The sequence below is a fragment of the Eutrema salsugineum genome, unplaced genomic scaffold, assembly GCF_000478725.1.
Source record: "Eutrema salsugineum unplaced genomic scaffold, Eutsalg1_0 scaffold_5, whole genome shotgun sequence".
Lineage (NCBI taxonomy): Eukaryota > Viridiplantae > Streptophyta > Magnoliopsida > Brassicales > Brassicaceae > Eutrema > Eutrema salsugineum.
The window spans coordinates 6,004,222-6,028,640 of NW_006256612.1; the positions used below are offsets into that span (position 1 = coordinate 6,004,222).

A 24,419-nucleotide genomic window follows, 5' to 3' on the forward strand; every position below is an offset into this window, starting at 1 on the left:
TTTATCTGAAAATATGATATACATAAATGAAATCATAATTGTTGTACATTTAAAATTGTTATTTCTATTAACTGTTGACAATTTTTAGATATGTTATTTAAGAATCATAAAAACACAAATTTTTATTTTCTTAAAATGTTTAATGAATAGCTAAATCTAGTAGAATAAATTAATTAATTTTGAGTTCAGTACTTAGAATGGTGATTTTGTATGTGCATAAAATGGTATTTTTTTTTTCTTTTTTCCAGATAATGATTTTGTTTCAAAATTACATGTGATATAGTGATATTTATATATAGTTGCCAAACCGGTGATATATATGACTTTTGAACCGTTCAAACAGGAACTTGTTAATACTTCTTGATCTTCTACTTGTTTTGTTGTGTTTGGGGTCATATACTACTCATTAGGACATCTGCTATAAATCGGGAAAATATTTCGCCCGTATGGGTAAGTACCAAAATCAAAGCCAATTAATTGACGAATTCTTATTTTTTTTGGGAAAACTCCCCATTTTGGCTTCCATTTCCATGTACAAAATCACTAATCATATCAGAGAAAATCTAAAAGTTCCACAAAAGAAAGTATCATAAAACCAAAACCCACGTCTGTTCTAAATACTCAAGGATCTCCAAAAGTCATCACTAATTTGATCGAAACGCATTTCTCACCTCAAATTTTCGGGGGTGTTCTACTGATTTGTAATGTCATGATTTAATTGTTTTTTGTTGTCGTTTGGATAAAATTATGTGTTAATTTTTTTTGGTAATACCAATGCTTGATTCGACACCTTAAGCAGCATCTCTAATCCAACATGAATATTTCACTGTTTTGTTAATTGTTAATCTATAGATGATAAGCAAATTAAGATTTTGATTACATCATTCGAACTGATCACATTTTTGATTGTATCGCTCGAGTGATTTTGCTCATTACAGTTTTGTTTATATCAATTTATAATAGGAGGAATGGTGTTAATGACATTTGGAGCTTAGAAATCAAAAGTTGTAATTAAAACATAACTATGGGAATCTTGTCACGCAGGTAAAAAGTCCCTTTAACTCGTTCATTTTCTTGTTCTCTCTCTACAGTCACAGAGAAACTTTTAAATCAGATAGTAATTGCTGTTATTACAGCCCAACTAGTACTAGGAGATCAGAAGACAATGGCATGAAGCTTCTTGCAACTGCTTTGTTTGCTATAGCTTTTGGCATTCTCCTTGGACTCTCTTTTCCATCTTTATGGATCACTAAGGTTAATCTTCTTTCTCTATAATCTTTTCTTCTTCTTCTTTGAGTTTTCACCATCTGTTGCCATGTTGTATTATGCAGGCGAGTCTACCGGAAAACGTTCTTCATTCTATTGCCATCTCACATAGAGATTCAGATACTGCAACTCCTACACAGGACATTGATATCTCAAAGGCATGTTTTATATAATTGTTAATAGAAAATATACACACTTCTTTGCATAATTCAAGAACAATGTGAGTCACATTTTGTGCAGATATGGGTTCCTTCAAATCCTCTAGGCACTGAGAGATTGCCACCCGGTATTATTGCATCCGAATCAGACTTTTATTTGCGCAGATTGTGGGGGAACCCTGAAGAGGTTTGTTTCTCAAAACACAATCTCACATTCTCATTCTTGGATTTCACATTTCTCATGTGTGATCAGTGACACTCTTCAATATTCTTTTCTCTGTTCATTTCTCTAGGATTTGAAGAAGAAACCAAGATATCTAGCAACATTTACAGTCGGTTATAAACAGAGATACAATATTGATGCATGTGTTAAGAAGGTTGCTTCATGCCCTTACTTAATAGTAAACTCCTCTTAGTTTTCTGCTTTTTTCCTAATAGTAAACTCGTTATGGTTTGTCTCCCCAAAAACAGTTTTCAGATAATTTTACCATTGTTCTGTTTCATTACGATGGGAGAACAAGTGAGTGGAATGATGAGTTTGAATGGTCGAAGAATGCAATACACATAAGTGTCCTGAAACAGACTAAATGGTATCAATAGCTTTACTTAAACCTGTCTCACTTTTCTTTTATAATATGACTTTCTTGACTCTAATAGATATTGTGAATTTAAGGTGGTATGCAAAGAGATTCTTGCACCCTGACATTGTAGCGCGATATGACTATATATTCATATGGGATGAAGATCTTGGAGTCGATCACTTTGACGCAGAAGAGTGAGTTTTTTTTTACACTCGCTTCCATTTTCATCTTCTTAATCAATTTTCTAACTAAGTTTGTTGTTCCAGATACATACACTTGGTCAAGAAGCATGGCCTTGAGATTTCACAGCCTGGTTTGGACCCAGAGAGAGGGTTTACATGGCAGATCACAAAAAGAAGAGAACATATTGAAGTCCATAAGTATATAACTTCCTCTCTTAGATGATTTTTGTTACATAACAAAATGTTAATATATGGCTTTGAATCATATCAGGGAAACTGATGAGAAACTTGATTGGTGCTCTGATCCTCCTCGGCCTCCATGTGCTGCGTATGTTAAAAGATCTCTCTATCAAACTCAGAGTTCACATTTCCTCATATATAACTCTGTGTCTTTGATAACACAACAGATTTGTGGAGATAATGGCTCCTGTATTCTCAAGAGATGCGTGGCGCTGCGTGTGGCATTTGATCCAGGTTAAAATTACTTAATTATCTCTTATCTTCTCCGTCTTCTATTTTAAAAAGATACATTTTTCTTTTTCCCTAAACACCTCATTATGAACCAACAACAGAATGATTTAGTTCACGGTTGGGGTCTTGACTTTGCACTCAGAAGATGTGTTGAGGTACACAAGAGTTTACCAGGTTGTTTAATGGTTAGATAAATGTTAATCTTTCATGTTTGAAAAAGTAATGAATATATTTGCATGTGAAAATGAAGGAGCCTGCACATGAGAAGATAGGAATAGTAGACTCTCAGTGGATCGTTCATCAATTTATCCCTTCCCTTGGCAGCCAGGGAAAGGAAGAAAAAGGGAAATCTCCATGGCAAGGGGTAAGAAAGCTTGGTCTTGTCTGAATAAAGAAGATTGGTCTTGCTTTTGGAGAGTTTCATAGTTTCTCTAGAACAAAACCTTGACAAGCAAGCAACTAGATGGGTCCACATGTCTGAACTTTTGAGTGTGGTTGTTTGTTTTTGTAGGTGAGGGATAGATGTCATTTGGAGTGGAAATTGTTCTCGAGCAGAGTGGAAAACGCGGAGAAGGATTATTTCAAAACGTTACAAGTTCAAAGCCCATCCAATTCAACCATCTTTCAATAGAACCCTACCATATTATTTATACTCAAGAGATTTTAAGGTGCATCTTCTTAACATTTACAGATAGATCTTTATAGGTAATATAAGATAATTTGGATACCAATCTCTTTACTCGGATTCCATAGAGTACTAGAAAAAGAACTGTCAATAAATAATTTTGCAAAAAAAAATTAAGAGGAGCTGAAACAGAACAGATGTGTGGACTAACAAAGATTTGGCCACAATTTTGTGTGTCAGCACATCCGTACGGGTGACGTGGTATGATTGCTTAACAATTTGTGAAACTTCAGTCGCCACGTGTCGATTAAGAATCGACCTTGGGAAACCAAGGAGCTCTCCACAACGCACCACCTGATTGGCTGTATCATAACACGTGTCAGAGAAACAGCAGACCACGTGACCGATTTTGGATTTGTGTTTGGTTATAAAAGACGAAAACTCCCACTTACCAAGTCACAATCATTGAGAGGGGATGAGTCTCTTCCGACAACCTCTCTCTTTGTGACACGTGTTTAGACCACCGCTGGTTACAAAAACCCCAATCGCCCATCGGAAATTTGAGTGGCGGCTAATCCTTCCTCTCTGTGTCTCTCTCTCGTTTTGAAGATTCTCAAACTTTCCAAAACGCTTCACAATCTCTGTGAATATAACAGAATAAGAAGTTATATTACAAAATGGGTCTTTCGCAATTTCCGACAGCGTCAGAAGGAGTACTGCCACTTCTAGTGATGAACACGGTTGTCTCAGTCACTCTGTTGAAGAACATGGTGATGTCTGTTTTTCAGATTGTTGGATTTGATACTGAGGAAGCCTCTAGGGAGATAAAAGAAGACGAGCGTGGAGAGGATATCTTGAGGAAAAGAAGAATCTCGATAACTCGATTCAAGTCTCTTTGCGAGAACAGAGGAGAAGAAGAAGAAGAAGAAGAAGGAGGAGAAGAAGAGAAAGGTGTGGAGTGTTGTGTGTGTCTTTGTGGGTTTAAAGAGGAAGAGGAAGTGAGTGAATTGGTTTCTTGCAAACATTTCTTCCACAGAGCTTGTTTAGAAAGCTGGTTTGGTAACAATCACACGACCTGTCCTCTTTTCAGGTCCATTCTCTAGTGGTGGAAAATGGAAATCTTGTTTAACACTTCCCCTTTTCTCTTCTTTTTTGGGGTTTGTTATGTTATAGGAAAATACCAAGATTCTATATCCTCTGTTTTGCTCTTGTCTCTTTTTTTGTGGCTCTGTCCTCTGTTTTATTACCCTTTGGTGTTTATGTTTTCCCCCTTTTTTGGTTGAAAAGGGGTTTTTTCATAATAAAAAAGGACTTGAATTGCACTGTTGTGTTGTCTAATGCAAATATCAGATTGCAACTCCTAAGCTCTTATGTTTACATGGAACTATATGCTCTGTTGTGTTGTCTAATGCAAATATCACATTGCAACTCCTAAGCTCTTGTGTTTACATGGAACTATATGCTTAGAATCTGATGTATCTTGCATTTTCATCTGTAATTTTACCTTTTAAGCTGTACTAATTAGCTTTGTGGTTTATGTTAGTGTTGTTGTTGTATTCAAATCCGTATAACATGTCGTTGGAAAAAAAAAAGTGAAACTAAGGATCCAAAAGTCTAGGAAATTACCAATTATTATTCATGCACCTTTATTACACCCATTTTGTTACAAAAACCAAAATAAAAACCAGAAGACGAACACAACATCAATTAATACGATCTATATAGAATATGGTTAATGTCCTTATTGTTTCTTTTTCTTCGTCGATGGACTAGACGCTTTTAGTCATCCACTTACAGAACTGTCTATGCTCAAACTTGATGAATTCCTCTGCTTCCTTATCAACATCCTCTTCTTTCGCAGCCTCTCTCGTACCCATCTTCTCGCTCATCGCTCTCCTCATATCCACATACTCGAAGACCTTAACAGGTTCTTCAGCTGCATAGGAAACTCGGTACTCCTTCACCGAGTCCCGGTGATGATGCTGATGGTGATGATGATGAGATTTGTGGTTAGAGGAGTTTCCAAGTACCATTCTTTTTAAAATTTAACCCTTTAGCTCTTTTCTTTGTTGGAGATACCTTTGAAAACTAACGGAGGTATCTTTATATAAGAGATGTAATGCGGGACCTGAAACTGAACATAAAACGATGAGAGTGAATCCGATTCTCCCTTTTTCTTTATGTCTTTTCCGAGCAAATATGGAAATATATATTCTAGGAGGATTTGGTCAATTTTAATATCTTCTATGCACATGTCTACAAATTTGGTATAATGAGAGATAAGGATCTAATACGATTATAGCGTGTAGGAGATTAGCTTCAACAACAAGCAAGATTATTGATTCGATAACATTTTAAACATAAGAGCACATCTTTCGAATTAAAAACGGATCCTTGAGGTGTGGGCCAACGGTTTCTAATTTTCTAAGATATTTGCCCCAGAGTATAAAAGGAACAGTAAATGGTAGTTACTGTTGGTAATTGGTCGAATATTGATCGAATTAGGGCATCTCCAACAGGAGTCCTTCACGGATTCATCAAGGAAGTTCACTGAATACTTTAAATTTTTTTAATTGAAAAAGACCCAAAACTTGATGAACGGGTTCTCTGCAGAGGACTTCAAGAGGCGTCTATCTGACGGGTTCATAACACAGGTGTCTTCTCCTTATTCGTTGACAACTCAAAAAAATATTAATTTTTTATTCTGATGAATTTAAAATAACGCAGGTATCTTCTCTACAAAGAGGTTCAGGGTTAGATGGGTTAAAATTATAGGATTCTTCACTTTAAACAAAACATTAAAAAATTACAAAAAATTCCCCAAAAACCTTATAGTGAGTCTCAGGGTTGGAGATGGCCTTAGATGCCTTGATAATGATGTATCTAATACGCAAGTTTTAGTGGAGAGCGTAAGAGAAACGTGCATCAGCTTGTCCAATCGATTTTGTCTTTGTTTTGCTTGGTCAAAAAAGTGATGCATCTTTTGTGTAAACCAGGTTGATCCGGCCCATCACGGGTTTGACTTTACACCAAAATAAAGAACCAAAGAAAAAACAAAGTTCGTTTTTACAGTTGTCCTCCTCTGTAGTCTCATGAAAGACGAGAATTTTATTGATCTACCATTGTATCACTATTCTGTCTCTACTAGCAATATTTAAAATTTCATCTGAAACACTTTAAAGGCCAACATCTTGAGGAGACGAGGTTAATACCAAGAAAAAAAAAAGAATAGTTTTCTAACGAAACTTAAACATTGGAAATATTGTAACAAGATTGATAAGTAGGAAGAAATTATCGATAAATAGATTTATCAGACATTCAAAGAGAGTAAGTTTAAATGTTTTTACATACCAACTTCAAGTGACCGAAACACTTCCATATATAAAGCCAATAATAAATACAAGACATAGAAAAGAAATGAGAAAGAAATGAGAAACAGAAATAAGGATCAGATTTCGAGCACCGGCGATGGAGAAGTGATTATTTAAATTTGGTGTCCGTTTCTAGAAGTAGAATATCATATGCCTACGTCCAAAAATTTTTGGTTGAACAAAATATAGATATGAAATGCTACCTTGTTTGGTTACTAGCTAGCATAAGGATTCATAATAATGCTCCAAAGCACAAACACATAAACGAACCTAAGATGACAGTGGCTACTTAGCCGGTTCATCTCCGGTGCTAGAATCATCTGGCTTAGCCATAGGTTCTTGAAGTATGTTTGTAGTCTCAACGCTCTTGGTACGTTGAAGCGAAGGAGTTCGGTGTAGCCTGCACCTGAATGACCCCGGGTGAGTGGTCGGTGAGCAAAGGCAGTTGGTCTTATTGATGCTGGTCTGACGAGACAGCCCCCCAGTGCCCACTGTCGTTGTACCCTTCATGGTAGCTTCGATCTCCATGATTCCTTTGTCGTTCATAATTCGAATATGAAGGGGAAGAGAAATCGAAGATGAATAAAGAGTTATATACCTCTTTGTGTCTATGTGGTTGGTTTAAGATTTGAAAAGCTTTAAGGCTGAACATATCTTTTATTTTTTTGTTTGATTATCACGGGAATGATGATGGAGTCCATCAAGGACCAGCTATATCCTTCAACTTTTCATAATGTTTCAACTACTCCTATCCCCAAAAGCCACATCGGTCCTTTTCTTGTGTTTAATGGATGATGATGATCCACGATTATTACTCATATCAATTATCAGTTATACACTTTCTTAAGTGCAGTCTAAAAGTATTAGATTTTTTTATATATAGTGGTCTCTTCTAGGTGCAATCCTTTTTTTTTAATTTTAAGACAAATACAAGAAATAACAATGTGATAAACTATAAAATAAGTAAATAATATTTGTGTGATTCTTTAAAACCAAAGACAAGCTTGTTCGTGTATCAAATTAACTCGAATTTACCAAACTTGGAAGATCTTGGATACGTGAAGGGTACCTCCAAAGATCATACTTGGGATGGTTATTGTGTTGATTGATCTTGGCTAATTATTCCCCTTCTTTGAGATTTCTTGGAATACTATATCAAAAACATACACACAAACGCCTCCTAGTTAAATGAATTAAGTGAGTAGGGTTAACTTTTCATGGGCTTTAACTGAATATTCATTGAAGTCATATTTAACTTTGGGGAACTTTGTTAACGAGGCTGTCGACTCCCAAGACTAATATGCAAAGCGAGGACATTTTGGCTATATTTCTTAAATCGAATATTTTTCATGCATAAAGACGAATATCATGTGTGGATTGTTTCGCCAGAAAAACAAGAGTGCAAATTATATTTTCTCTCATGTAAATTCCACGGTATTGGATTGGCTCTTTCTTAAAAAAACTCTAATACCACAATAGTATAGTCTTTGATGTCCAAAATAAATAAATATAATATTTTAAAAATCGTTAAAAAATTTTGAGATTTTTTTCATGGAATTAATGTTTTCTATTAATATATGTTTACTGTGCTATATTACTGAACATGCAATGATGCAAATTCGAGTAACTATATGGTTATCGAGTTTCGATGGAACAAATACTTGGACATTTGTATTTTGTAACCTCTAAAATTTTGTGACAGTTTGGAAGGAGGGTGTAATGATATTGTGAACTTCAAAATATGTGCTTCCGATGATTTGAGAAGGTAAGAGAAAAGGAGAAAAAGCAAGAGGACAAAGGCTGTCTTTATGGATTTCGAAGTCAACTTATTAGGAAAAAAAAATTTAACTTTCTAGAGATTTCTGATGTCCTTTTGGTGTTGTCTTTATCCCCACGAGTATTTTATATTTTTGTGACATAATTTTTTATTAACTTTGCTCATACTCGACATATGTCATATATTTTTTTGTTGTTTTAATGTTAATATTGTCCTTGCGAAAACAATCTATCTTCATAGATAAATTGATCATACAATTGAATTAACTAGACGAAGAAACGAAGGACAAAAGACTATGAGTTAGTTAACCTCATTTCTCGTAACCCTAAAGAAAACAGTGGAGTGATTAGCACGTAAGAAAAGCAACAATAATGTTCTAATAATCATTAAAGCAATACTGATAAAACATTCCACCATTTCCTATCTGCTGCATCTTAGCTGAATCAAACCCACTCTCATCATGAACCCAACCCAAATCTCCATGATATTTCACCTGACCGAATCCGTTTCCTTCGACATTGACGCGATCAGGTAAACGAAGATCTGTCTGGAAACCAGTCTCTAGCATTGTCGGGAAAAAGCCAGCTGAAATTTGGTTGGTCGTTGGAGGTGTAGAAGCTTGCTGAGAGATAGCTTTTGGTAAGAAGCCTTGAACAATTTCTTGAAGAAGTCCAGAACCAGCTGGTTCCGGTTCGAGGATTGAGATCATACTCTCGTTGTCAATGGTACTTGACCTCTTCGCTTTAGGCGAGTGATCTTCGGAGACATCGCTAACGTTAGCGAAGGACTCGTGAACGAGGCCGCTTACGTTAGAGAGATTACAAGGTGGGTAAGCGAAAGGAGAAAGAGACTGAGAGTTCAAAACGTCGCGTAGAAGGAACATATTCATCGGAGGAGGCGAGAAAATACGGTGGTGATAAGAGTCAAGTGAAGGAATCGGGTAGACAAAGTTGGTTCGAGCTTTGAGACCACGCATGGCTCGAGCGGCGCAGTCGTATGCGCAAGCTGCTTCCTCCGCTGTGTCAAATGTTCCTAGCCATCGTCTCTCCTTGGACATTGGGTCGCGTATTTCAGCAGCGTAGCGACCCCATGGCCTACGCCTCACGCCTCGGTACCTAATGGTGGAAGCACCGGCGCCGGAGGCAGGTTTTGCGGTGGTTACACCTCCGGGAGATCCAGGAGTAGTGGAGGAAGGTCTTGATGGCTTTCTCTTTAGAGAATTGTTGTTGTTTTCTCTATGCTCGGCGCCTTCAAGTCTCATGATCGCTTCTTCCATGTTTGACCAGGGAGATTTTTCTTGAGTAAAGAATGTTTTTTTTTTTGGGTTTAGTGGTTCTCTTAGGGTTTTAAGGCACCTGAATGTGATGGTGGCTGATAACGTATTTATAGAATAAAAAACCACACATTTTCTTGTAAAAAAAAAGAGACCTATGTCTTCTTTACTTATGACTCTATCAGAGATGCAGAAAGCAAAGGAACGTTTAACGAAGTTCATGTTCCACGTTCGTACTCTTATGTCTCTATTTTCCTACGGACTTACATAAATTTGGAGTCATAAGTTACATGTCTTTTTGATAGCTAACAATACCGTAATTATTATATACTGTTTTTATCTTCATCCTTGAACCCTTCTTCTTATTGTCAGAGTTTAAAGGTATCTCGACATTGTTAATTTATATCTTTTCAAATTATTCTTTTGGTTTAAGTGAAAGGCATGAATCTTTCAGAAAACTTTCTTGAAAAAAAATTGTAAACTCCCATGCTGAAAACTGTAATAAGATTGGAGCACTGAATCACCATTTTCAAAAATAAAAGTTTCTCCGTTCTGACTAATTTAAAGCTATAACATTTGAATTCAATTATCTGTTAATAATTTCAAAGATTACATTTCCTCTGTAAGAGTACAATTTGTTTTCACCTTTTGTTCTTGATGTGCTATTATTTAGGGACCTTTTCGTGAATAGTGTTTTTTTAAAAGAAAGAATAATAACGATAATTAAATAGTTTAAAATAATAATTTAGACAGTAGTTTGTGGATGGGATAGGAAATTATGATGTTTGGAGTTGAAAGAAGAGGGTTGAGAAACGTGAAATTATGATTCTGAATTAATAACACTGGCGGCGCTCAGAAATTGTTCCTTCTACATGAGGTTATGTTTTGTCTGTTCTTTTTACGAGATTATGGTCGATTTGCTTATTTAGGGTTTTGCTGTAAACCGAAAGTCACGTGGATTTGTCTCAACTAGGGCTCTTTCTTCATGGCGTGTAGCCTCTTTAGGGATTTCCTACTGTTGCTCGATTGTGACTAATGACCTCTCACGTTTACAGAAATTAATCTCCACCACTAATTTCATATCTTTTTTTTTTTTGGGTTAATCTAATTCCTCTTTTTACATCTAAATCATCGTAAATCTCTTTCACCATCTTGATCAATGTCGGTAGAGTATCTTAAACCTGATAAAGTAAGATCACGTCCTCTACTGTCCAAACCCTAACACATGGGTTACATGCATTATCGTGCTCTACACAATTCATATACTTTTTATTTGGAAAATGTAAAATACAATGTACGTTATCGCATGAAATTCTTTTTCATTTGCAATCTTTTTCCTTTGCAAACAAAAAAAAAACAACAATTCGCAGTTTTGTTCATTGCATATAAAAGTAACGGTCATTGCAGCCCCGGGAAAAAAAAACATAAACTATGTTTTCTCAACAAAACGTTGGCAAAATCGTATCTAGCTAGGAACATAAAAGATTAATGAAAGATGAGTCTTGAATTCCTTGTTGCAACCAATCAAATGATCGTGGCCAAGTGCTTTTACCATGTTGAAGTTTGCCCTGTCAGGAAAATAAATTTCCTTAATACCGAAATATTTACTTAGTGTTCTGCTTGATTAGTGTAAGGGTTTTAAGGTGGTATAAAATACAAATTTTGAAGATTCTCCAAAAAAAAAAAAAATTTGGTATGGACTTTGGTTGGTGATTCACTTCAGTTATTAAATAAAAATAATAAAAAAATCCTTGTGGAATGAATCGTGAACAATTTATTCATATCATTTTGTTAACTCGGAGCTGAATATTCTAGCATATAATTTACTTATTTTGGGTCACTAAAATAATAAAATTCTCTCATAAAAAACTCAAGTAAATGTGAGCTTGACGAAAACGTAACGGTCCATAGTACCGCATGATTATTTGCTTTACATATTTAGATGAAATTAAATTATAAATAAGGTCCGAGTTGAAATGTCTGGAACAAAAAAAAAAATTAGGGAAAAGAAAAATGAAAGGCAAAAATGAAGGGGCAAAGCTAGGAAAGTAGGTTACATGCAACCGGTACGACATTAAAGTTGATACCAGAATTGTCTCCTCTCTCTTAAACGCGTGGGTTTTTCTCTGCACAATGCCCTCTCTCTATAATATGCATGTGTTTGACTTTTTTTTATCGCTCGCACGAACGAGATCATGGTAGATAATTTGATATCGATTGCTAATAATTAGAATACCCAAACTACTTTAGATATTCTATTTGGCTCTCACTTCTCAGCTACGCACACTAAAGCATATCACATAAATATCTACGAATTTCAGCTTAAATAATTCACGTGTATATACTCTATGTCCTAACAAGAATATAATATATATATATATAGGAATGTAATTAACATCACGTAATTAGCAGCAACAAAATGTATTGCAAACTTTTCTGTCGCGGTCATGATTTTTGTCTGAAACTTTAATTTTGGTTTATTTTGCTCTACAAAAATATGAAGCTTCCATTATATATAAAACTTAAATTGTGCAGTTCTAATTTTGAAAAGCAAACCATATTGGTTATCTGTGAGACTGTGACATATGGAAAATCGCATAACCTTCTGCAAGGAAATATCAGAATGTAATGTCAAATTTGGAAAAGCAATGCTACAAGCCTACAACTTGAATTCGAAATATCAGAATTGTGACATAGACTCATAATTAAAGGCGCAATATTAATTGAGCAAAGATCCCAGGCCGTATATGTGCTAGCAAACGACATCAATTCAGAGTTAATCATGTGAACTTTTTTGTGTTCATGTCTTGATCGTTCTTGATTACATTGGATTAGTTAGCTATTATGACTTAATTATACGATACTATTTTATGATTATTCCGATTATTATTATCTACAGAATAAAGTTTGTTAGGGCTTTAGTTTGCTAAAAGATATGTGTATTAAAAGCAAAGATTTAGGTAGATTCTGGTTCCCTCTTAAACATACACCAGTTCAAAATTATAACCTAAACACCTATACCAATTTTGCGAATTCACGCACGTACGTATGATTCATCACTCGCTTTCCCGCGAACCCTCATCTCTTTAACATGTTTACATCTATATAGCAATAATTATTTTTGGTAAAGATCAGACTCAATACGAAACAGTTCATGCATGAGCCAAAAAGTTTTCAAATGAGCTCTCCATAATTTCCTTTTTTCCACCATTGATTAATTACCATCATTCGTTTGGATACCGTTTCCGGTTGTACTATAAAAATAATATGTAAGCCTTTAAAAAGGAAAGATAAAAGGGATAAAAGTTAACTGAGAGTTACTTCAGGCCTCTTCTGAACAACTTGTCCCCTATGTTAATAAAGCTACCTTATTAATAGCTTTATATCTAGATAGTAGCTACACATTTGGAACTTATTTTTTGTCGTCATTTGGAAATAAATTTATTATACTAGCATTATTTTTAGTCAGAGTAATTCTCCTGCAGTGAAAGCAAAATAACTGTATATTTTTTAGTTAGAGAACCCTTATGAAACCCCAGCCCTCCGTTAACGATTGGGTTGTCCAAAAATGGTCCTCTTATGTTTGTTAAAATTCTTGACCTTAAATGTTCAGAGAAAATAATAGATTTTTATCTATAATTGTGAAAATATTAGTTTATTATTCTAAATTTTCATTAACAAGTCCAGAAGCCAAAACTATATATTTCGACTGGACCTTAAGCGAATAAGTTACTTTGAAACGCAAATCAAGATTTTTATTTAATACATTTTCTTTGGGCAAATGGTTTTCAGTATAGTTTCAGGCTTTATTTGCATGAATTTTTTTTTTTTAATGACAAGAATGTTTACCCGAGAACGTGCAAAGGCATTTATGTATGTAAAATATCTAGGTTTTGAAGTCATATCTTCGGTCTTTACACACAAAATGTCGTACCATTTTAGTTTACCGGTCTAAACGAATCCTCGAGATCATAGAAGGAAACTGATAAGACCCGCCGCCGAATCTAAGATCGTTTGTTTGACCGTAAATTGAACGGCTACGATTTTCTACATCGACGATCCAATCATAAAGATACACGTCGTCAAGTGGCCTTTTCGGATCATCAAATCTGAGTTTGATTGGAAGTATGGGTCCCACTTGAGAAGAAGCGTGGGATTGATACGAAGGGATCAGATTTTTTTACTTATTTTTGATTTGATGCTCTGTCTTTGTTTCGGTCGTTGAAAATATGACGCTCTGAACGGTGGATGCGATTTTTGTTATCCTACAGTAATTTTTACTTTGATTTTTTACCTTTTTTCTTTGCTAAAGAGATAAAAAAGAGTAATACCTTTCTCGAGATCAATTTTCTCATTATTTTGGTTATTAGAAGATTTCGATTAGTTTTTAGCTGACATCTTAGCAATAAAGAAATAAGATCATAGAAATGATGAGAGAAAGTCCCATGAGCTAACTTAAAAATTACCAATATACTACATGAAACGTTTTGCTTATGTAGAGTAAGCCAAACAATGAATTAATTTGCAGTTGGTTGAAGCGGTTAGAGCCTTAGAGGTCTTGTTTTAGTGCTTATTGGGTCCAAGTTCGAATCTTATGTGTAACATTTAGAAAGGAATGATTTACGTTGTTGAACCGCTACAAATAGTTAGTTATTAAAAACTGGTCTTGGACTAGCGAAAGGCTATAGGTCAAAAACGCGGAATTTTCTTATTATTCAAAGAAAAAAAAAGTGTTCCCAATTAGGAAGTCCACGCTAGTCTTCTCCCGTCAAACAAAAGCAATTCCTATGAAGTAGTTTCAAGTCTCTTTCAACTTTTGCAACGATTCTTGTCAATTCAATTTTGTTTAGCTTCTAAACTTTGGAACCTCACCCAAAAAAAAAAAAAAGAAGGTCAAAATCTTGGAGAGTCTTGGTCTTCGGTCTAAAGAAAGAAACGAAAATGGGAAATGCGTACCAGTAATCATCACAATTCACAAGTGTCTTGGCTTTGTTGCTGACACGTAACCACAACTCACCCAACACCGACCTTCTTTTTCATGCTGTTTACAAGGAGAATGATACGACTCTTCTTTCTTTTATGATCATTACGATTCTTATCTCATACATATATATTAACACACAAAGAGAGAGATATGTGTAAGAGACTAATTTGGCGTTTCCCACCAACCTAACTTCCCTTCTACTTCATCAACTACTCGTGTCCATCTTTGTGTTCAAGAGTTATAATTATAAACACGCATCCCGCGTGAAGGAACAACGCAAACATCATAAAACAACATATAAACAGATTTCTTCTGGCTTCACTGCCGATCTGTGATGGAGAAGACGAAGGCTAGTCATGGAGATGATGGGCATGAGAGTCTTCCTCCTATCCATAGCCAAGTCGTGAAGATCAAGAAAGAGTTTGAGAAGATTCATCACCCGTCGCTGCGACAGCCTGAGATGCCGAGGGTGCTTCGCGAGATCACGAGTCCACGACGTTCCCGATCTCCCCTCGGGTTAGGAGAGAGAGAGAGACCCATCTCTGTTGGGAATTGATAACAGAGACAGAGAGAGAGAGAGATGGTGATGGGTGACCTACTGTGTATTGGGGTTTCTCTTTTTATCTTTCAATGTAAATATCTTTGGTTAATGTGATGAGTCTCCTGTTTGATATCCTCAAAACAACAAATCTTTCGCTTCTCTAGTTCATAGATTCATCTTTGATGGGGTAAATACTTTATTTTTATGTTTTAAAAATGAATAATCTTAAACAGACTCATCTTGGAAATTGAGGTTTAAAACAAGCAAAGCCTAGAGAAATTACAAAATGATTCTTATGTAGCAGTTGATGTCTCTTGAGACGACAGTAACTTAACCCTTCTCGTGAGGTCTTTCATGACATCTATGATCACCGATTTCTTCTGGATTCGGTACTTGATGCTCAATTCTGCTGTGTCTGAAACACCTTGTTTCAGTATGGCCTCGTCTTCCATTATCTTTGTCGGAAAGTGGCTCAATGCAATCACACAGAGAGCGATCACGGTGCGAAAAACAGCAATCTCGTTTGCAATTCCAAGAGGGGCTATGGCGGATATAGATTGTAGTGTGTCTAAGTCATGCTTCTCTACTTCCACCAATTCACCACAAAGCAGTATCCTTATGGCTGCTAATAGTCGTCCCTCTACTGGCTCTGGACCTCCTATGGTTACCTGTTGGAATAAGAAGATGGTTTAGTTTCATCCTTTGACTCTTCTTCTCAGAAATAAAGACTGCTTTAGTTATCAAGTTACGGTTTGAATACCTTGAGATTTGGCATTTCGCCCGCTAAACTTAATTGTGAAAGTAACTGTTGTTGCCATGGAGCTGTTGAAGAGAACTTTGGAGAAGAAATACCAGCCGCCATGCTTGCAGCGTCCATGAGCTGTTCATCGTATTTAAGCTCAATGGTGTCGTATGGATTTGATTCGATCACAAATCCGTAGTCCAAAAGGAAAAAATCGTTGCTAAGGCAACCATAATTGAGAAGCAGAGGATCGTTTTCTTTGACTTCAGCCTCTGCAACTACCTGATGCACGAAGAAAGTAACCGTTCACTTGCGTCCATTTAGACAAAAACCACGTCAAAAACAGAGATCTAAGACGCAAACCTTAACTAGGGTGTTCGAGTCAGCTCCGTTCTGTTCTTGAACGATCCGTGCATTTGGTTTGAAGCTGTGGTTGCACATATCTATCAGAGGAAGCATCATGGGAACATCATCAGAAGATCCACCTTGAAGCTTCTTGTTACCATGTAAGCGAAATGCTCTAGTCGAAACAGCTGACATGGTCCACCCGAGGGCGGATGCATTTACATCTTGGCCGCTGAAAGGATGATCACTGGCCTTAACATCTTCAAGAATACGCCTAATCTCTTGCTCAAACTCAAGAAGAAAACGGCATCTTTTATTGACCTGGTCCAAAAAGAATGCAGCAAATCCGCATATCATCTAATGGAATAGTAAAGAATGCGATTCATCTCTATAAGGTTCAGCAGTTTTGTCTATCTAACCTGGTGAAGAAGAGGAGCATATTGCAAGTTCTTTATATCTTCTCCGGGAAAGAATATTGGAACGGAATAAGTTTCCGGGAGATTGCTAATGTATGGCCACCAGAAAGAATCCGCATTGGCTCTTTCTTGCAATAGTCTCAATCCCAATTTCATTGCCCACAATTCTTCTGCCAAATTTTTCTCCCGCATAATTCCCAATCAGTAAACAATTTAAATACACCAAATTTTGGAAACTTGATTCTACAGAATTCTTCTATGAGCTAAGCATCCGATTCAACAAGATAAAAAACCAAAATGTAGAGTAGAATCTCAAGAGATAATCATTTGTTTGATTCGAAATCAATGTTCTCTAAACTAACAGTAATCAAGACTATTTCGTAGGGAGCATTGAACAAGAGCAAGAGATTAACACTAACCGGGAACTCGACGGGCCAAAGCGGCAAGGAGAGAGGACGATGGCGCATCATCTGATTCGAATCGTAACGGGACGTGAGGAGGGAGAGCGATTAGGTCGGTGCCTTCACGGATTTTCTCGGTGGAAATGAGGCCGATACCAAATGGAGTGTCCTGAGATAGCTTGACGGCGTGATGAACGAAGCCGCCTTCTCTCTTGATCCAACGGACGAGGTCCGCCGGATGAGGCGCCAGCCGCGACGGCTGAGACGCGGCCAAACATGTGAAAGGACGAATTTGAGCTGCCAGAGAAGCCATCGCCGTTTTCGAAGTGGCCATGTCTTACCAAAAGACTCGGACCCGGTCCACTGTTTGCTCGAGGGTGAAAATATCCGGAACTAAGGGAACGGACCGGGTTTAGTTTCTATTCGGGTCGGATATGACGGCTGGATCCATTGACAGAATTCGATTTACAAACTCTAATGGGCTTTTTACTTCGTCAACAATGGGCTGTTTATTAGTGTTCGATTTGTTTCCTTTTTCATTCCATAATAGTCAACGAGATCAATCCAAGTTTATTCATTTCGTAATCGTTGGTTCGACAACATATTTCAGGATAAGATCTTGGCAATAAGGTATACACGACTAACGAATAAAATATGTCATCATTATAGCTACATGTCGATTAATCGCTAGTCGTTGTCTACAAAACGAACATGATAGTAGATAATATAACTGGAAAAACTAGATAAATTGGTTTGGCTTATTGGCTTATGTTTTGCAAAAACTTTAATGTGTAAAGGCAAACCCAATAATGATCATTTGAAACATGAATAGACGAATGTGAAAGAAATTAGCTCCTACTCCCTCCGTTTCATAATAAGTGTCATTCTGACACATTTTACACAGATTAAAAAATTAAGAAAATATACAAATATATTCCTAATTAATATATTTTTATAATTTAATTATAAAGATTATTATCTTTAAATGAGGATAAAACAGGAAATAAGAGTAAAACGTTACATTGAAAATGCAGAATGACACTCTTTTGAAACAAAAAATAAAATCTAAAACGACACTTATTATTATGAAACGGAGGAAGTAATATAGAGGAAGAAGAAATGAGAATTCTGGAAAATATTTATTCACATAAGTTTCACTGTATATGCATTCAATAATTCAATTCCAAATCAGAACTGAATAAAAAAAAAGGTTAATTTTTTTTTAAAAAATCACGTTAGCTTGAAGGGGATTGCAATCCCAAAGAACAAAATAAATAAAAACAAAAGATTGAAACAATGGTGGAATAATATAAACATACGAATGGAGAAGAAGAAGAAGAAGTGAAAACCAGTCGGGCGTGTTGGCCGTGAAACTCTACCTCTGACCTCCCATGACGTTATCACGCCTAGATCCCATCGTCATCATAACCTTAAACTCTTCGAAATCGATCGTCCCATCTCCATCCTTATCCACGCCGCCGATCATCTTCCTACATTCCGCTATCGAGCAATCGTCGCCGAGACTCCTCAAAACCTCGTGCAGCTCCTCCGCCGAAATCGATCCGTTCCCGTCGATATCGTACACCGAAAACGCGTCCTTGAGATTCTCCAGCACATCGTTCTGATCCATCCCTTTCGTGTTCAGCTCCACGAACTCCTCGAAGTTTATGTAACCGTCTCCTTTCCGATCGATCTCCGTTATCGCTTTCTGCAATTCCTCCTCCGGAACCTCGTGACCTAGATTCGCCATTATCGCTCCGAGCTCCTTGGACGAGATCTTACCGTCTCCGTTCACGTCGAACTTTTTGAAAACCGCCTCAAGCTCTCGGATCTCGGTTTTCCCCGAGCGTGCCTTTTGCAGGAACGGCGAATCTGCTCCGATTCGAGGCACCGTGCCGCCGCCGCCGCCCGGAAGCGAGGAAGAAGAGCCATCGGATTCCTTCTTTTTGTTGAACATTGTTCCAAATCCCATTCCTGTGAAAAGGAGAAGATGAAAAAAAAAGAGAATCGAAATCAGAGAGATATCCGTATTTGTGTGATTCCAGAGGAAGCGGATGAATCTCTGAATCACTAGCTAATTTGGGATTCTCTCTCGAAACTAAATCTGGAAAATTCCTTTTCCGAAAAATTCTCAGAATATATAAATCGGTTCAGTTCGTTGGTTTTCATAAATTAAAAACATGGTTAGCTACTAAATTATGATTATTTCGGTAATGGGATAAAAGAGATGGAACGCATGTTGATAACTGATTACTTAGCTTCGAGGTCATGCGTAAGTACTGCTCTTCCAAATCTCTAAACCGCTTCTAAATAATTAACAAGTTGACCATTAAATTCTATCATCTTAAATAATGTTAATCGATCATAATCAGAACGTACATTTATAGTTCCAAAGTCAAACATCTAAAAATGTTCATTAATGTATTAAATAAGCAATTGGGAACAAAAATAGTCATTAATATTTATAACTCAAATTATATTTTTGTGTTTTTATGAGACCATATGACCAAGTGTTTTTTACCATATGAGCAAGTGAAGACAAAACATGAAGGGTTTGTAATGAATTTGTGAAATGTATATTAATTTGATGAACAGTTTTATTTTTATTTTTAAAGTATCATAATTCGATCGAAGACATAGTTCGATGTACGTGATTTTTGATGGCTTGACCGAAGTTTTTGAATGTTTATGTAATTATGTCTAATTATACATAGTTGATGCAGATATAGTCTATTGATATAGAAATGCAATCTAATAAAAGAAACATACTATATCACACAACGGTTTTTTTTATCTATCCGCTCTATATAGAGATATAAGTCTCTGCCTTTCATGAAATAAAAAAACAGAATATCATCAATTCGCAAAAGACTTGGGAATCTTTCATATCTTATAAGAACATCAACTACCATATCCTACCAAATTTAGTTCAACAGAACATCCTCCAAAGACTTCACCTCCTAGATGGTAAATGAAATAAAAATGTAACAAACTTGATATATATAACAACAAAAGTTTTGCATCAGTTTCTATCATATGTTCTCCAACTTATCTTCTGTTATACTTTCTAACAATAGAAAAAGAACACAAGATATAATGACAGACCTTAGAGTCTCAAGGTAAGATCAGGCTTTGAGCTATTGTTATTATCTACTACACTTCCATTAGCTGCAGCAGAGTTCAGATCAAGACCTGACTCTGTAACAGCCACCACCACAGGAGCTTCAGCTTCCTCAACGACCTGACGGAAGCTCCCAGGCCAGAAGAAGTCACTACCATCGTCATAGTCAAAGAACAACGGAACGGTATTACCAAAATACCCTTGGTGATGAAACCTTGCAAGAGGAGGCTGAGGCTGGGATAAGCTGTGGTGAAGTACACCTGAGTGAGCCTGCATCCCAAGGGAAGAGGATGAGTATGTGTAAGGCCTATGATGGTGGCCAAACATTCTTCCCATGTGCATTGCTCGTTTAGCCATTGTTCTTTCTCGCTTGTGAGCGTTCTGGTGACCTCCAAGGGCTTGAGAGCTATAGAACTTGCGTCTACAGTAGTTGCAGGAGAAGACTCTCGGGCTGGATTCACACTTGGTTCCCTTTGTGTCATCGTTGAAACTATCGTTGAGCTTGAGATCGAGCGAGACAGGAGTGGTCGATTCTGGTTTGGACAGATCTTGATTTGAAGAGGTTTCTACTACTCTGGCTGGTGATTCTCGCGAGGCATCATCAGATTCCGTCATTTAATCGAACTTTGTTTAGGTCTTAAACCTGGAAAAAATCATATTAAAGTCAAAGTAGATCAAGAAAATGTTGTAGACCCTAAAAAGGGGACAATCTACGAATCTAAAAGAACTGAATATATATATGGTAAAGTCTAAAACAGAGTAACCACTTAGTTCAAAACCTCAAAAGAAAGTGGTTTTATTTCGGACAAAGATCAGCAAGTTCGAAGCTAAAAGACGGCCAATCAAAGTAAAGGTTTTGAGATTTAACAAAGAGAGAGAGAGAGAGAGAGAGACAGAGAGAGAATCCAAGAACTGCAATTAAGGATAATTATCAATAACAAGAATAGAAGATCAGAGAGAGGGAAAGCAGTTTGGGAGGGTACTGTGCTTACGAAGATATTTTGTTGAGATCTGGGGAGAGACAGCCGACAGAAGCTGAAGTAGGTTGACTTGGAAGCTGATAAGAGGAGGAAGAAGAATCTAAGAAAAAGGGGTACTCTTTGTGTTTTACCAAAAATGGGTCAATCCAGATGTAAGGAAAATAAAAGCCAGAAAGAAAAGATAGGATTGGTGAAGAAAAGCAGAAGAATAAGAGGTAGTGAAGGAGAGAGAGAGAAAGAGAGTTATGTTTAAACAAATATGGAAATCGCAAATGTTTTGGAATGGAGATGGTCTGGTGGAAACACATGGGGGAATGTAAGTGTCTGCCAGTTAGACCTGTGATATTATTTTTTTTTTCTCTAAATATTTTTATTTTCTAAAAAAAACGCAATCATAAGTATTATTTGTCATTCGTTTTGATTTTAGTTCAATTCAACAGATTTTTATTTTGATTCGGTTTAACACCAATTGCCGGCGGACTCTTTCTCTACAGAAGAGAATTAGTAATACAAAATCAAGAACACTGATACAAATTATCTGTCATGATTTAGAGGCAGAAATTAGTAAAAACAAGGTTTAACTATCAGCTACTATCTAGTCTCCCTCATGATTTGGAGGCAAAAATAGTAAAACACACGAAAGCTTGGCTCAAGGATCAGGATAGAAAGATGTGATTTGGAGGCAAAAATGGTGTTGATAAATTTTGGAAATCTTAAATAAGAACATCACATTTTAGTATTTTTGGAAGGTGTTTCAATCTTCAAACATGAATAATAATATAGACTAAAAAAACCTGGATGCTCAATAATATACCAAATAATATCCAAGATTCTTACTCAAAAATGAAGCATATTTTACCACAAGTTGTTTCGAACACTCAAACCGCCTTTATATTTGGTGGAAGGACTGATTAATATGACGTGGTTCACACTCTTCAAACAAACCTCATTTGCAAAGATAGATTAATGGCCATAAAATGAACATTTCCAAAACTTATGACAAGATAGATAAGGGTTTCTTAGATGACTTCTTTGACCGGAAAAGTTTTGTTCAAAAATTTAGGAATCAACATTAACATCTTACCCAAAAGAAAAAAGAACAAGAAAATTGTATATTTTAAAGTTAAGAAAAAAGGAATACATTATATTGTTCAATTATGTATCTCACTCGTCAGAGTTCTTCAGAAATATTTAATAATCGAACTCGGACAGTTAAGTATATACTGCAAAAAAAATTGAGCGCAAGGCACTTGATTTCATAATGTTGCATGGAGCCCATACATTCATTCCCCTCCGCTTTACCTTTTCCATTTGATGTGGACATTACTTTGTGTTTTTCTGGTATTTCGCATGTGATTTTTTAAAGTCTCTGCTTTCTCTGTCCCATTTCTATCTTCTTTTTTGGTAAAGTTTAAATATTTTTAGATACCGTGTGGGTTGTTTTTACCAATAACTCGTGCGGTATAACTAAGCTGTTTTGTTCTGTTATACTGTTACGCATTTTATGTTAATTGACTTCACTCACTCCATTGCGTAAGAGTGTGTAAGTAAACCTTTATTTTTAGTTTCTTAATTTCATTTAAGAAGCTGAACAATCCATTTGTTTTTATCAAGGGGGAATTTAGTGGAAAACAAAAACGAAGATTTGAAATTAGGAACATAAAAACAATACGATTGTCTAGTTCCACAGATTATGCTATGTAAAAATAGATTCTCCGTTTTTTTTTAAAACAAAAACATTAAAACAAAAAAAAGATTAAAACAAAAACATTAACAAAAAAACGGAGATTTCCATAATTTTGTTTTTTTTCATTTGTTTTTCATTTTCTACACTTTATTTTCTTCCTTTTTTTTATTTCTTTGTCACGCTAAATTATGTTTGTTCTCTTATTTCTCTTCAGCTTACCGGATCGCCATCTAGAGAAAAAAAAAACAACAACATGGTTTTGAAGTTTCATCATCCTTTATCGAGATTTCAGCGGTTATGGCCTTCTTGGAACCTCCATCTTTTTATAGTTAGTTGAGTTTATATGTAATTCACAATATATGTATTGTGTGTAGAACAAATCAAGCAAAGGCAAAATCAATATTGGGATTGTGGCAAAACAGAAAGAGATAATGGTTGTCTCCTTATTTCTTTGTCTTTATGCACTGAGTGATTGAGCAATACCCACTTTTGTTCCATTTCCATCCCAACTTGTCTTTGGGCCTACCTCAATTCATTACCTTTCACACATCTTCGGCTTTCCTCCACTTGCTTAGTTGCTTTCCAATCACATTTCACAAATGATTGCTCTATGGATTCTAACTTTCTATGTTGTGTTGTGCTGGTAAAAAAAAAAATAGGGGTCTGCCAATAAATGCAACACTAGAAATACTCGACATCAGAGAGCACATGAAAACATCCCTACCCTAGATGACGAGTCACCATTGGAACGTTGAATTACTTTTGAGCTTCCAATGGATCATTTGTACGTGCCCATCAAATTTTGGAAGCTCCACTCGTTGAAGAATCTATTCTTGAATTTGCCTAATCTGTGGAACTAGACAATCGTTATCTTCTCTCTAAACTCTCGCCTTAGCCGCACACCTACTTAACATTATCGAATTTTATTTCAAGTTGGAGGATATTCGTTTTCCACTAAAACACTTCCCCAAATAAAAAAGTAAGGGGATCTTTTCATTTTTTATACCTTCGTTTAGTAATTAATTATTCGTTTTATTCCCTCGTGAATCGTGATTATCTACTATTTATTTTTTCTTATGTAAAAACAATTTAAATACGGGTTCTTTTTGTTTTGGGGCTTTAAGGTTTTTAGCCTTAGCAGGATATGCCTTTTTCGTTCAAAATTTCAATTATTTGGTCAAAAAATTTGATTCAGGAAATAACCCAACAACCAGAACTAACATTAAAAAGTCAATCACGGATTAGGAAGCGCATTTTGAGTCCAACGCCGTTATTGGGCTTTAGCATTAAAATTCTAACAATCAAACTAGACTTGCGGTAACATTGTCTTTTACTGCAGAAATCACAATCACACAACCCACGACTGAAACATTCATATAAAATGGCAATATGAAGATAAGTGAGCTTTTGATAGAAACATGCGTCACAAGTCTATTACACAAACAACTAGCAAACACATTTTTTTAAAACATTCTATGAAATCCTCTAGTCTGAGAAC

The 24,419-nt window shown here is 36.1% G+C and overlaps 9 protein-coding genes across 10 annotated transcripts; 3 read left to right on the forward strand and 6 right to left on the reverse strand.

Annotated features, from left to right (window-relative positions):
- The first annotated feature begins 1,024 nt into the window (after positions 1-1,024).
- On the forward strand, positions 1,025-3,289 carry LOC18992364. The gene is made up of 13 exons (XM_024152236.1): positions 1,025-1,044; positions 1,137-1,254; positions 1,332-1,424; positions 1,507-1,611; positions 1,718-1,801; positions 1,896-2,014; positions 2,098-2,199; positions 2,272-2,385; positions 2,459-2,515; positions 2,595-2,661; positions 2,760-2,813; positions 2,909-3,022; positions 3,170-3,289. Exons 1-13 carry the CDS (start codon positions 1,025-1,027, stop codon positions 3,287-3,289), a joined length of 1,167 nt encoding a protein of 388 aa, XP_024008004.1.
- Positions 3,290-3,753: 464 nt separating this feature from the next.
- LOC18992365 (probable E3 ubiquitin-protein ligase XERICO) lies at positions 3,754-4,602 on the forward strand. Its single transcript, XM_006415756.2, has one exon. The coding sequence runs from the start codon at positions 3,961-3,963 to the stop codon at positions 4,384-4,386; it is 426 nt and encodes a 141-aa protein (XP_006415819.1). The 5' UTR covers positions 3,754-3,960; the 3' UTR covers positions 4,387-4,602.
- A 292-nt stretch (positions 4,603-4,894) lies between these two features.
- LOC18992366 lies at positions 4,895-5,354 on the reverse strand. Its single transcript, XM_006415757.2, has one exon. It carries the CDS (start codon positions 5,314-5,316, stop codon positions 5,053-5,055), a length of 264 nt encoding a protein of 87 aa, XP_006415820.1. The 5' UTR covers positions 5,317-5,354; the 3' UTR covers positions 4,895-5,052.
- Positions 5,355-6,644: 1,290 nt separating this feature from the next.
- Positions 6,645-7,266, reverse strand: LOC18992367. Its single transcript, XM_006415758.2, has one exon. The coding sequence runs from the start codon at positions 7,198-7,200 to the stop codon at positions 6,940-6,942; it is 261 nt and encodes an 86-aa protein (XP_006415821.1). The 5' UTR covers positions 7,201-7,266; the 3' UTR covers positions 6,645-6,939.
- Positions 7,267-8,807: 1,541 nt separating this feature from the next.
- LOC18992368 (ethylene-responsive transcription factor ESR2) lies at positions 8,808-9,707 on the reverse strand. Its single transcript, XM_006415759.2, has one exon. The coding sequence runs from the start codon at positions 9,705-9,707 to the stop codon at positions 8,808-8,810; it is 900 nt and encodes a 299-aa protein (XP_006415822.1).
- Positions 9,708-14,968: 5,261 nt separating this feature from the next.
- Positions 14,969-15,361, forward strand: LOC112084139. The gene has a single exon (XM_024153174.1). The coding sequence runs from the start codon at positions 15,023-15,025 to the stop codon at positions 15,242-15,244; it is 222 nt and encodes a 73-aa protein (XP_024008942.1). The 5' UTR covers positions 14,969-15,022; the 3' UTR covers positions 15,245-15,361.
- LOC18992369 (histone-lysine N-methyltransferase setd3) lies at positions 15,349-17,507 on the reverse strand. The gene is made up of 5 exons (XM_006415760.2): positions 17,152-17,507; positions 16,736-16,902; positions 16,335-16,637; positions 15,990-16,253; positions 15,349-15,897 (listed from the first exon to the last, which is right to left on the reverse strand). Exons 1-5 carry the CDS (start codon positions 17,465-17,467, stop codon positions 15,523-15,525), a joined length of 1,425 nt encoding a protein of 474 aa, XP_006415823.1. The 5' UTR covers positions 17,468-17,507; the 3' UTR covers positions 15,349-15,522.
- A 776-nt stretch (positions 17,508-18,283) lies between these two features.
- On the reverse strand, positions 18,284-19,105 carry LOC18992370 (probable calcium-binding protein CML25). The gene has a single exon (XM_006415761.2). The coding sequence runs from the start codon at positions 19,103-19,105 to the stop codon at positions 18,509-18,511; it is 597 nt and encodes a 198-aa protein (XP_006415824.1). The 3' UTR covers positions 18,284-18,508.
- On the reverse strand, positions 18,974-21,537 carry LOC18992371 (zinc finger protein 7). 2 transcript variants are annotated; one of them, XM_006415762.2, is made up of 3 exons: positions 21,247-21,537; positions 20,239-20,897; positions 18,974-19,107 (listed from the first exon to the last, which is right to left on the reverse strand). In XM_006415762.2, the coding sequence occupies exon 2, from the start codon at positions 20,867-20,869 to the stop codon at positions 20,240-20,242; it is 630 nt and encodes a 209-aa protein (XP_006415825.1). In that variant the 5' UTR covers positions 20,870-20,897; positions 21,247-21,537; the 3' UTR covers positions 18,974-19,107; position 20,239. The 2 variants fall into 2 exon arrangements, with proteins under 2 accessions (XP_006415825.1, XP_024008975.1); XM_024153207.1 differs by lacking the exon at positions 18,974-19,107 and having other exon boundaries at positions 19,994-20,897.
- Positions 21,538-24,419: the final 2,882 nt, after the last annotated feature.

Coding starts and splice junctions, on each gene's coding strand:
- LOC18992370 (XM_006415761.2), bottom strand. CDS start 19,105: ATGGGATTTGGAACAATGTTCAACAAAAAGAAGGAATCCGATGGCTCT.
- LOC18992365 (XM_006415756.2), top strand. CDS start 3,961: ATGGGTCTTTCGCAATTTCCGACAGCGTCAGAAGGAGTACTGCCACTT.
- LOC112084139 (XM_024153174.1), top strand. CDS start 15,023: ATGGAGAAGACGAAGGCTAGTCATGGAGATGATGGGCATGAGAGTCTT.
- LOC18992368 (XM_006415759.2), bottom strand. CDS start 9,707: ATGGAAGAAGCGATCATGAGACTTGAAGGCGCCGAGCATAGAGAAAAC.
- LOC18992367 (XM_006415758.2), bottom strand. CDS start 7,200: ATGAACGACAAAGGAATCATGGAGATCGAAGCTACCATGAAGGGTACA.
- LOC18992366 (XM_006415757.2), bottom strand. CDS start 5,316: ATGGTACTTGGAAACTCCTCTAACCACAAATCTCATCATCATCACCAT.
- LOC18992369 (XM_006415760.2), bottom strand. CDS start 17,467: ATGGCCACTTCGAAAACGGCGATGGCTTCTCTGGCAGCTCAAATTCGT. Junction 16,638..16,735: donor ATGCTCCTCTTCTTCACCAG/GTTAGATAGACA, acceptor TTTTTGGACCAG/GTCAATAAAAGATGCCGTTT. Junction 15,898..15,989: donor GCGAAATGCCAAATCTCAAG/GTATTCAAACCG, acceptor TTATTCCAACAG/GTAACCATAGGAGGTCCAGA.
- LOC18992364 (XM_024152236.1), top strand. CDS start 1,025: ATGGGAATCTTGTCACGCAG. Junction 1,255..1,331: donor CATCTTTATGGATCACTAAG/GTTAATCTTCTT, acceptor TGTATTATGCAG/GCGAGTCTACCGGAAAACGT. Junction 2,015..2,097: donor GTCCTGAAACAGACTAAATG/GTATCAATAGCT, acceptor TGTGAATTTAAG/GTGGTATGCAAAGAGATTCT.
- LOC18992371 (XM_006415762.2), bottom strand. CDS start 20,869: ATGACGGAATCTGATGATGCCTCGCGAGAATCACCAGCCAGAGTAGTA.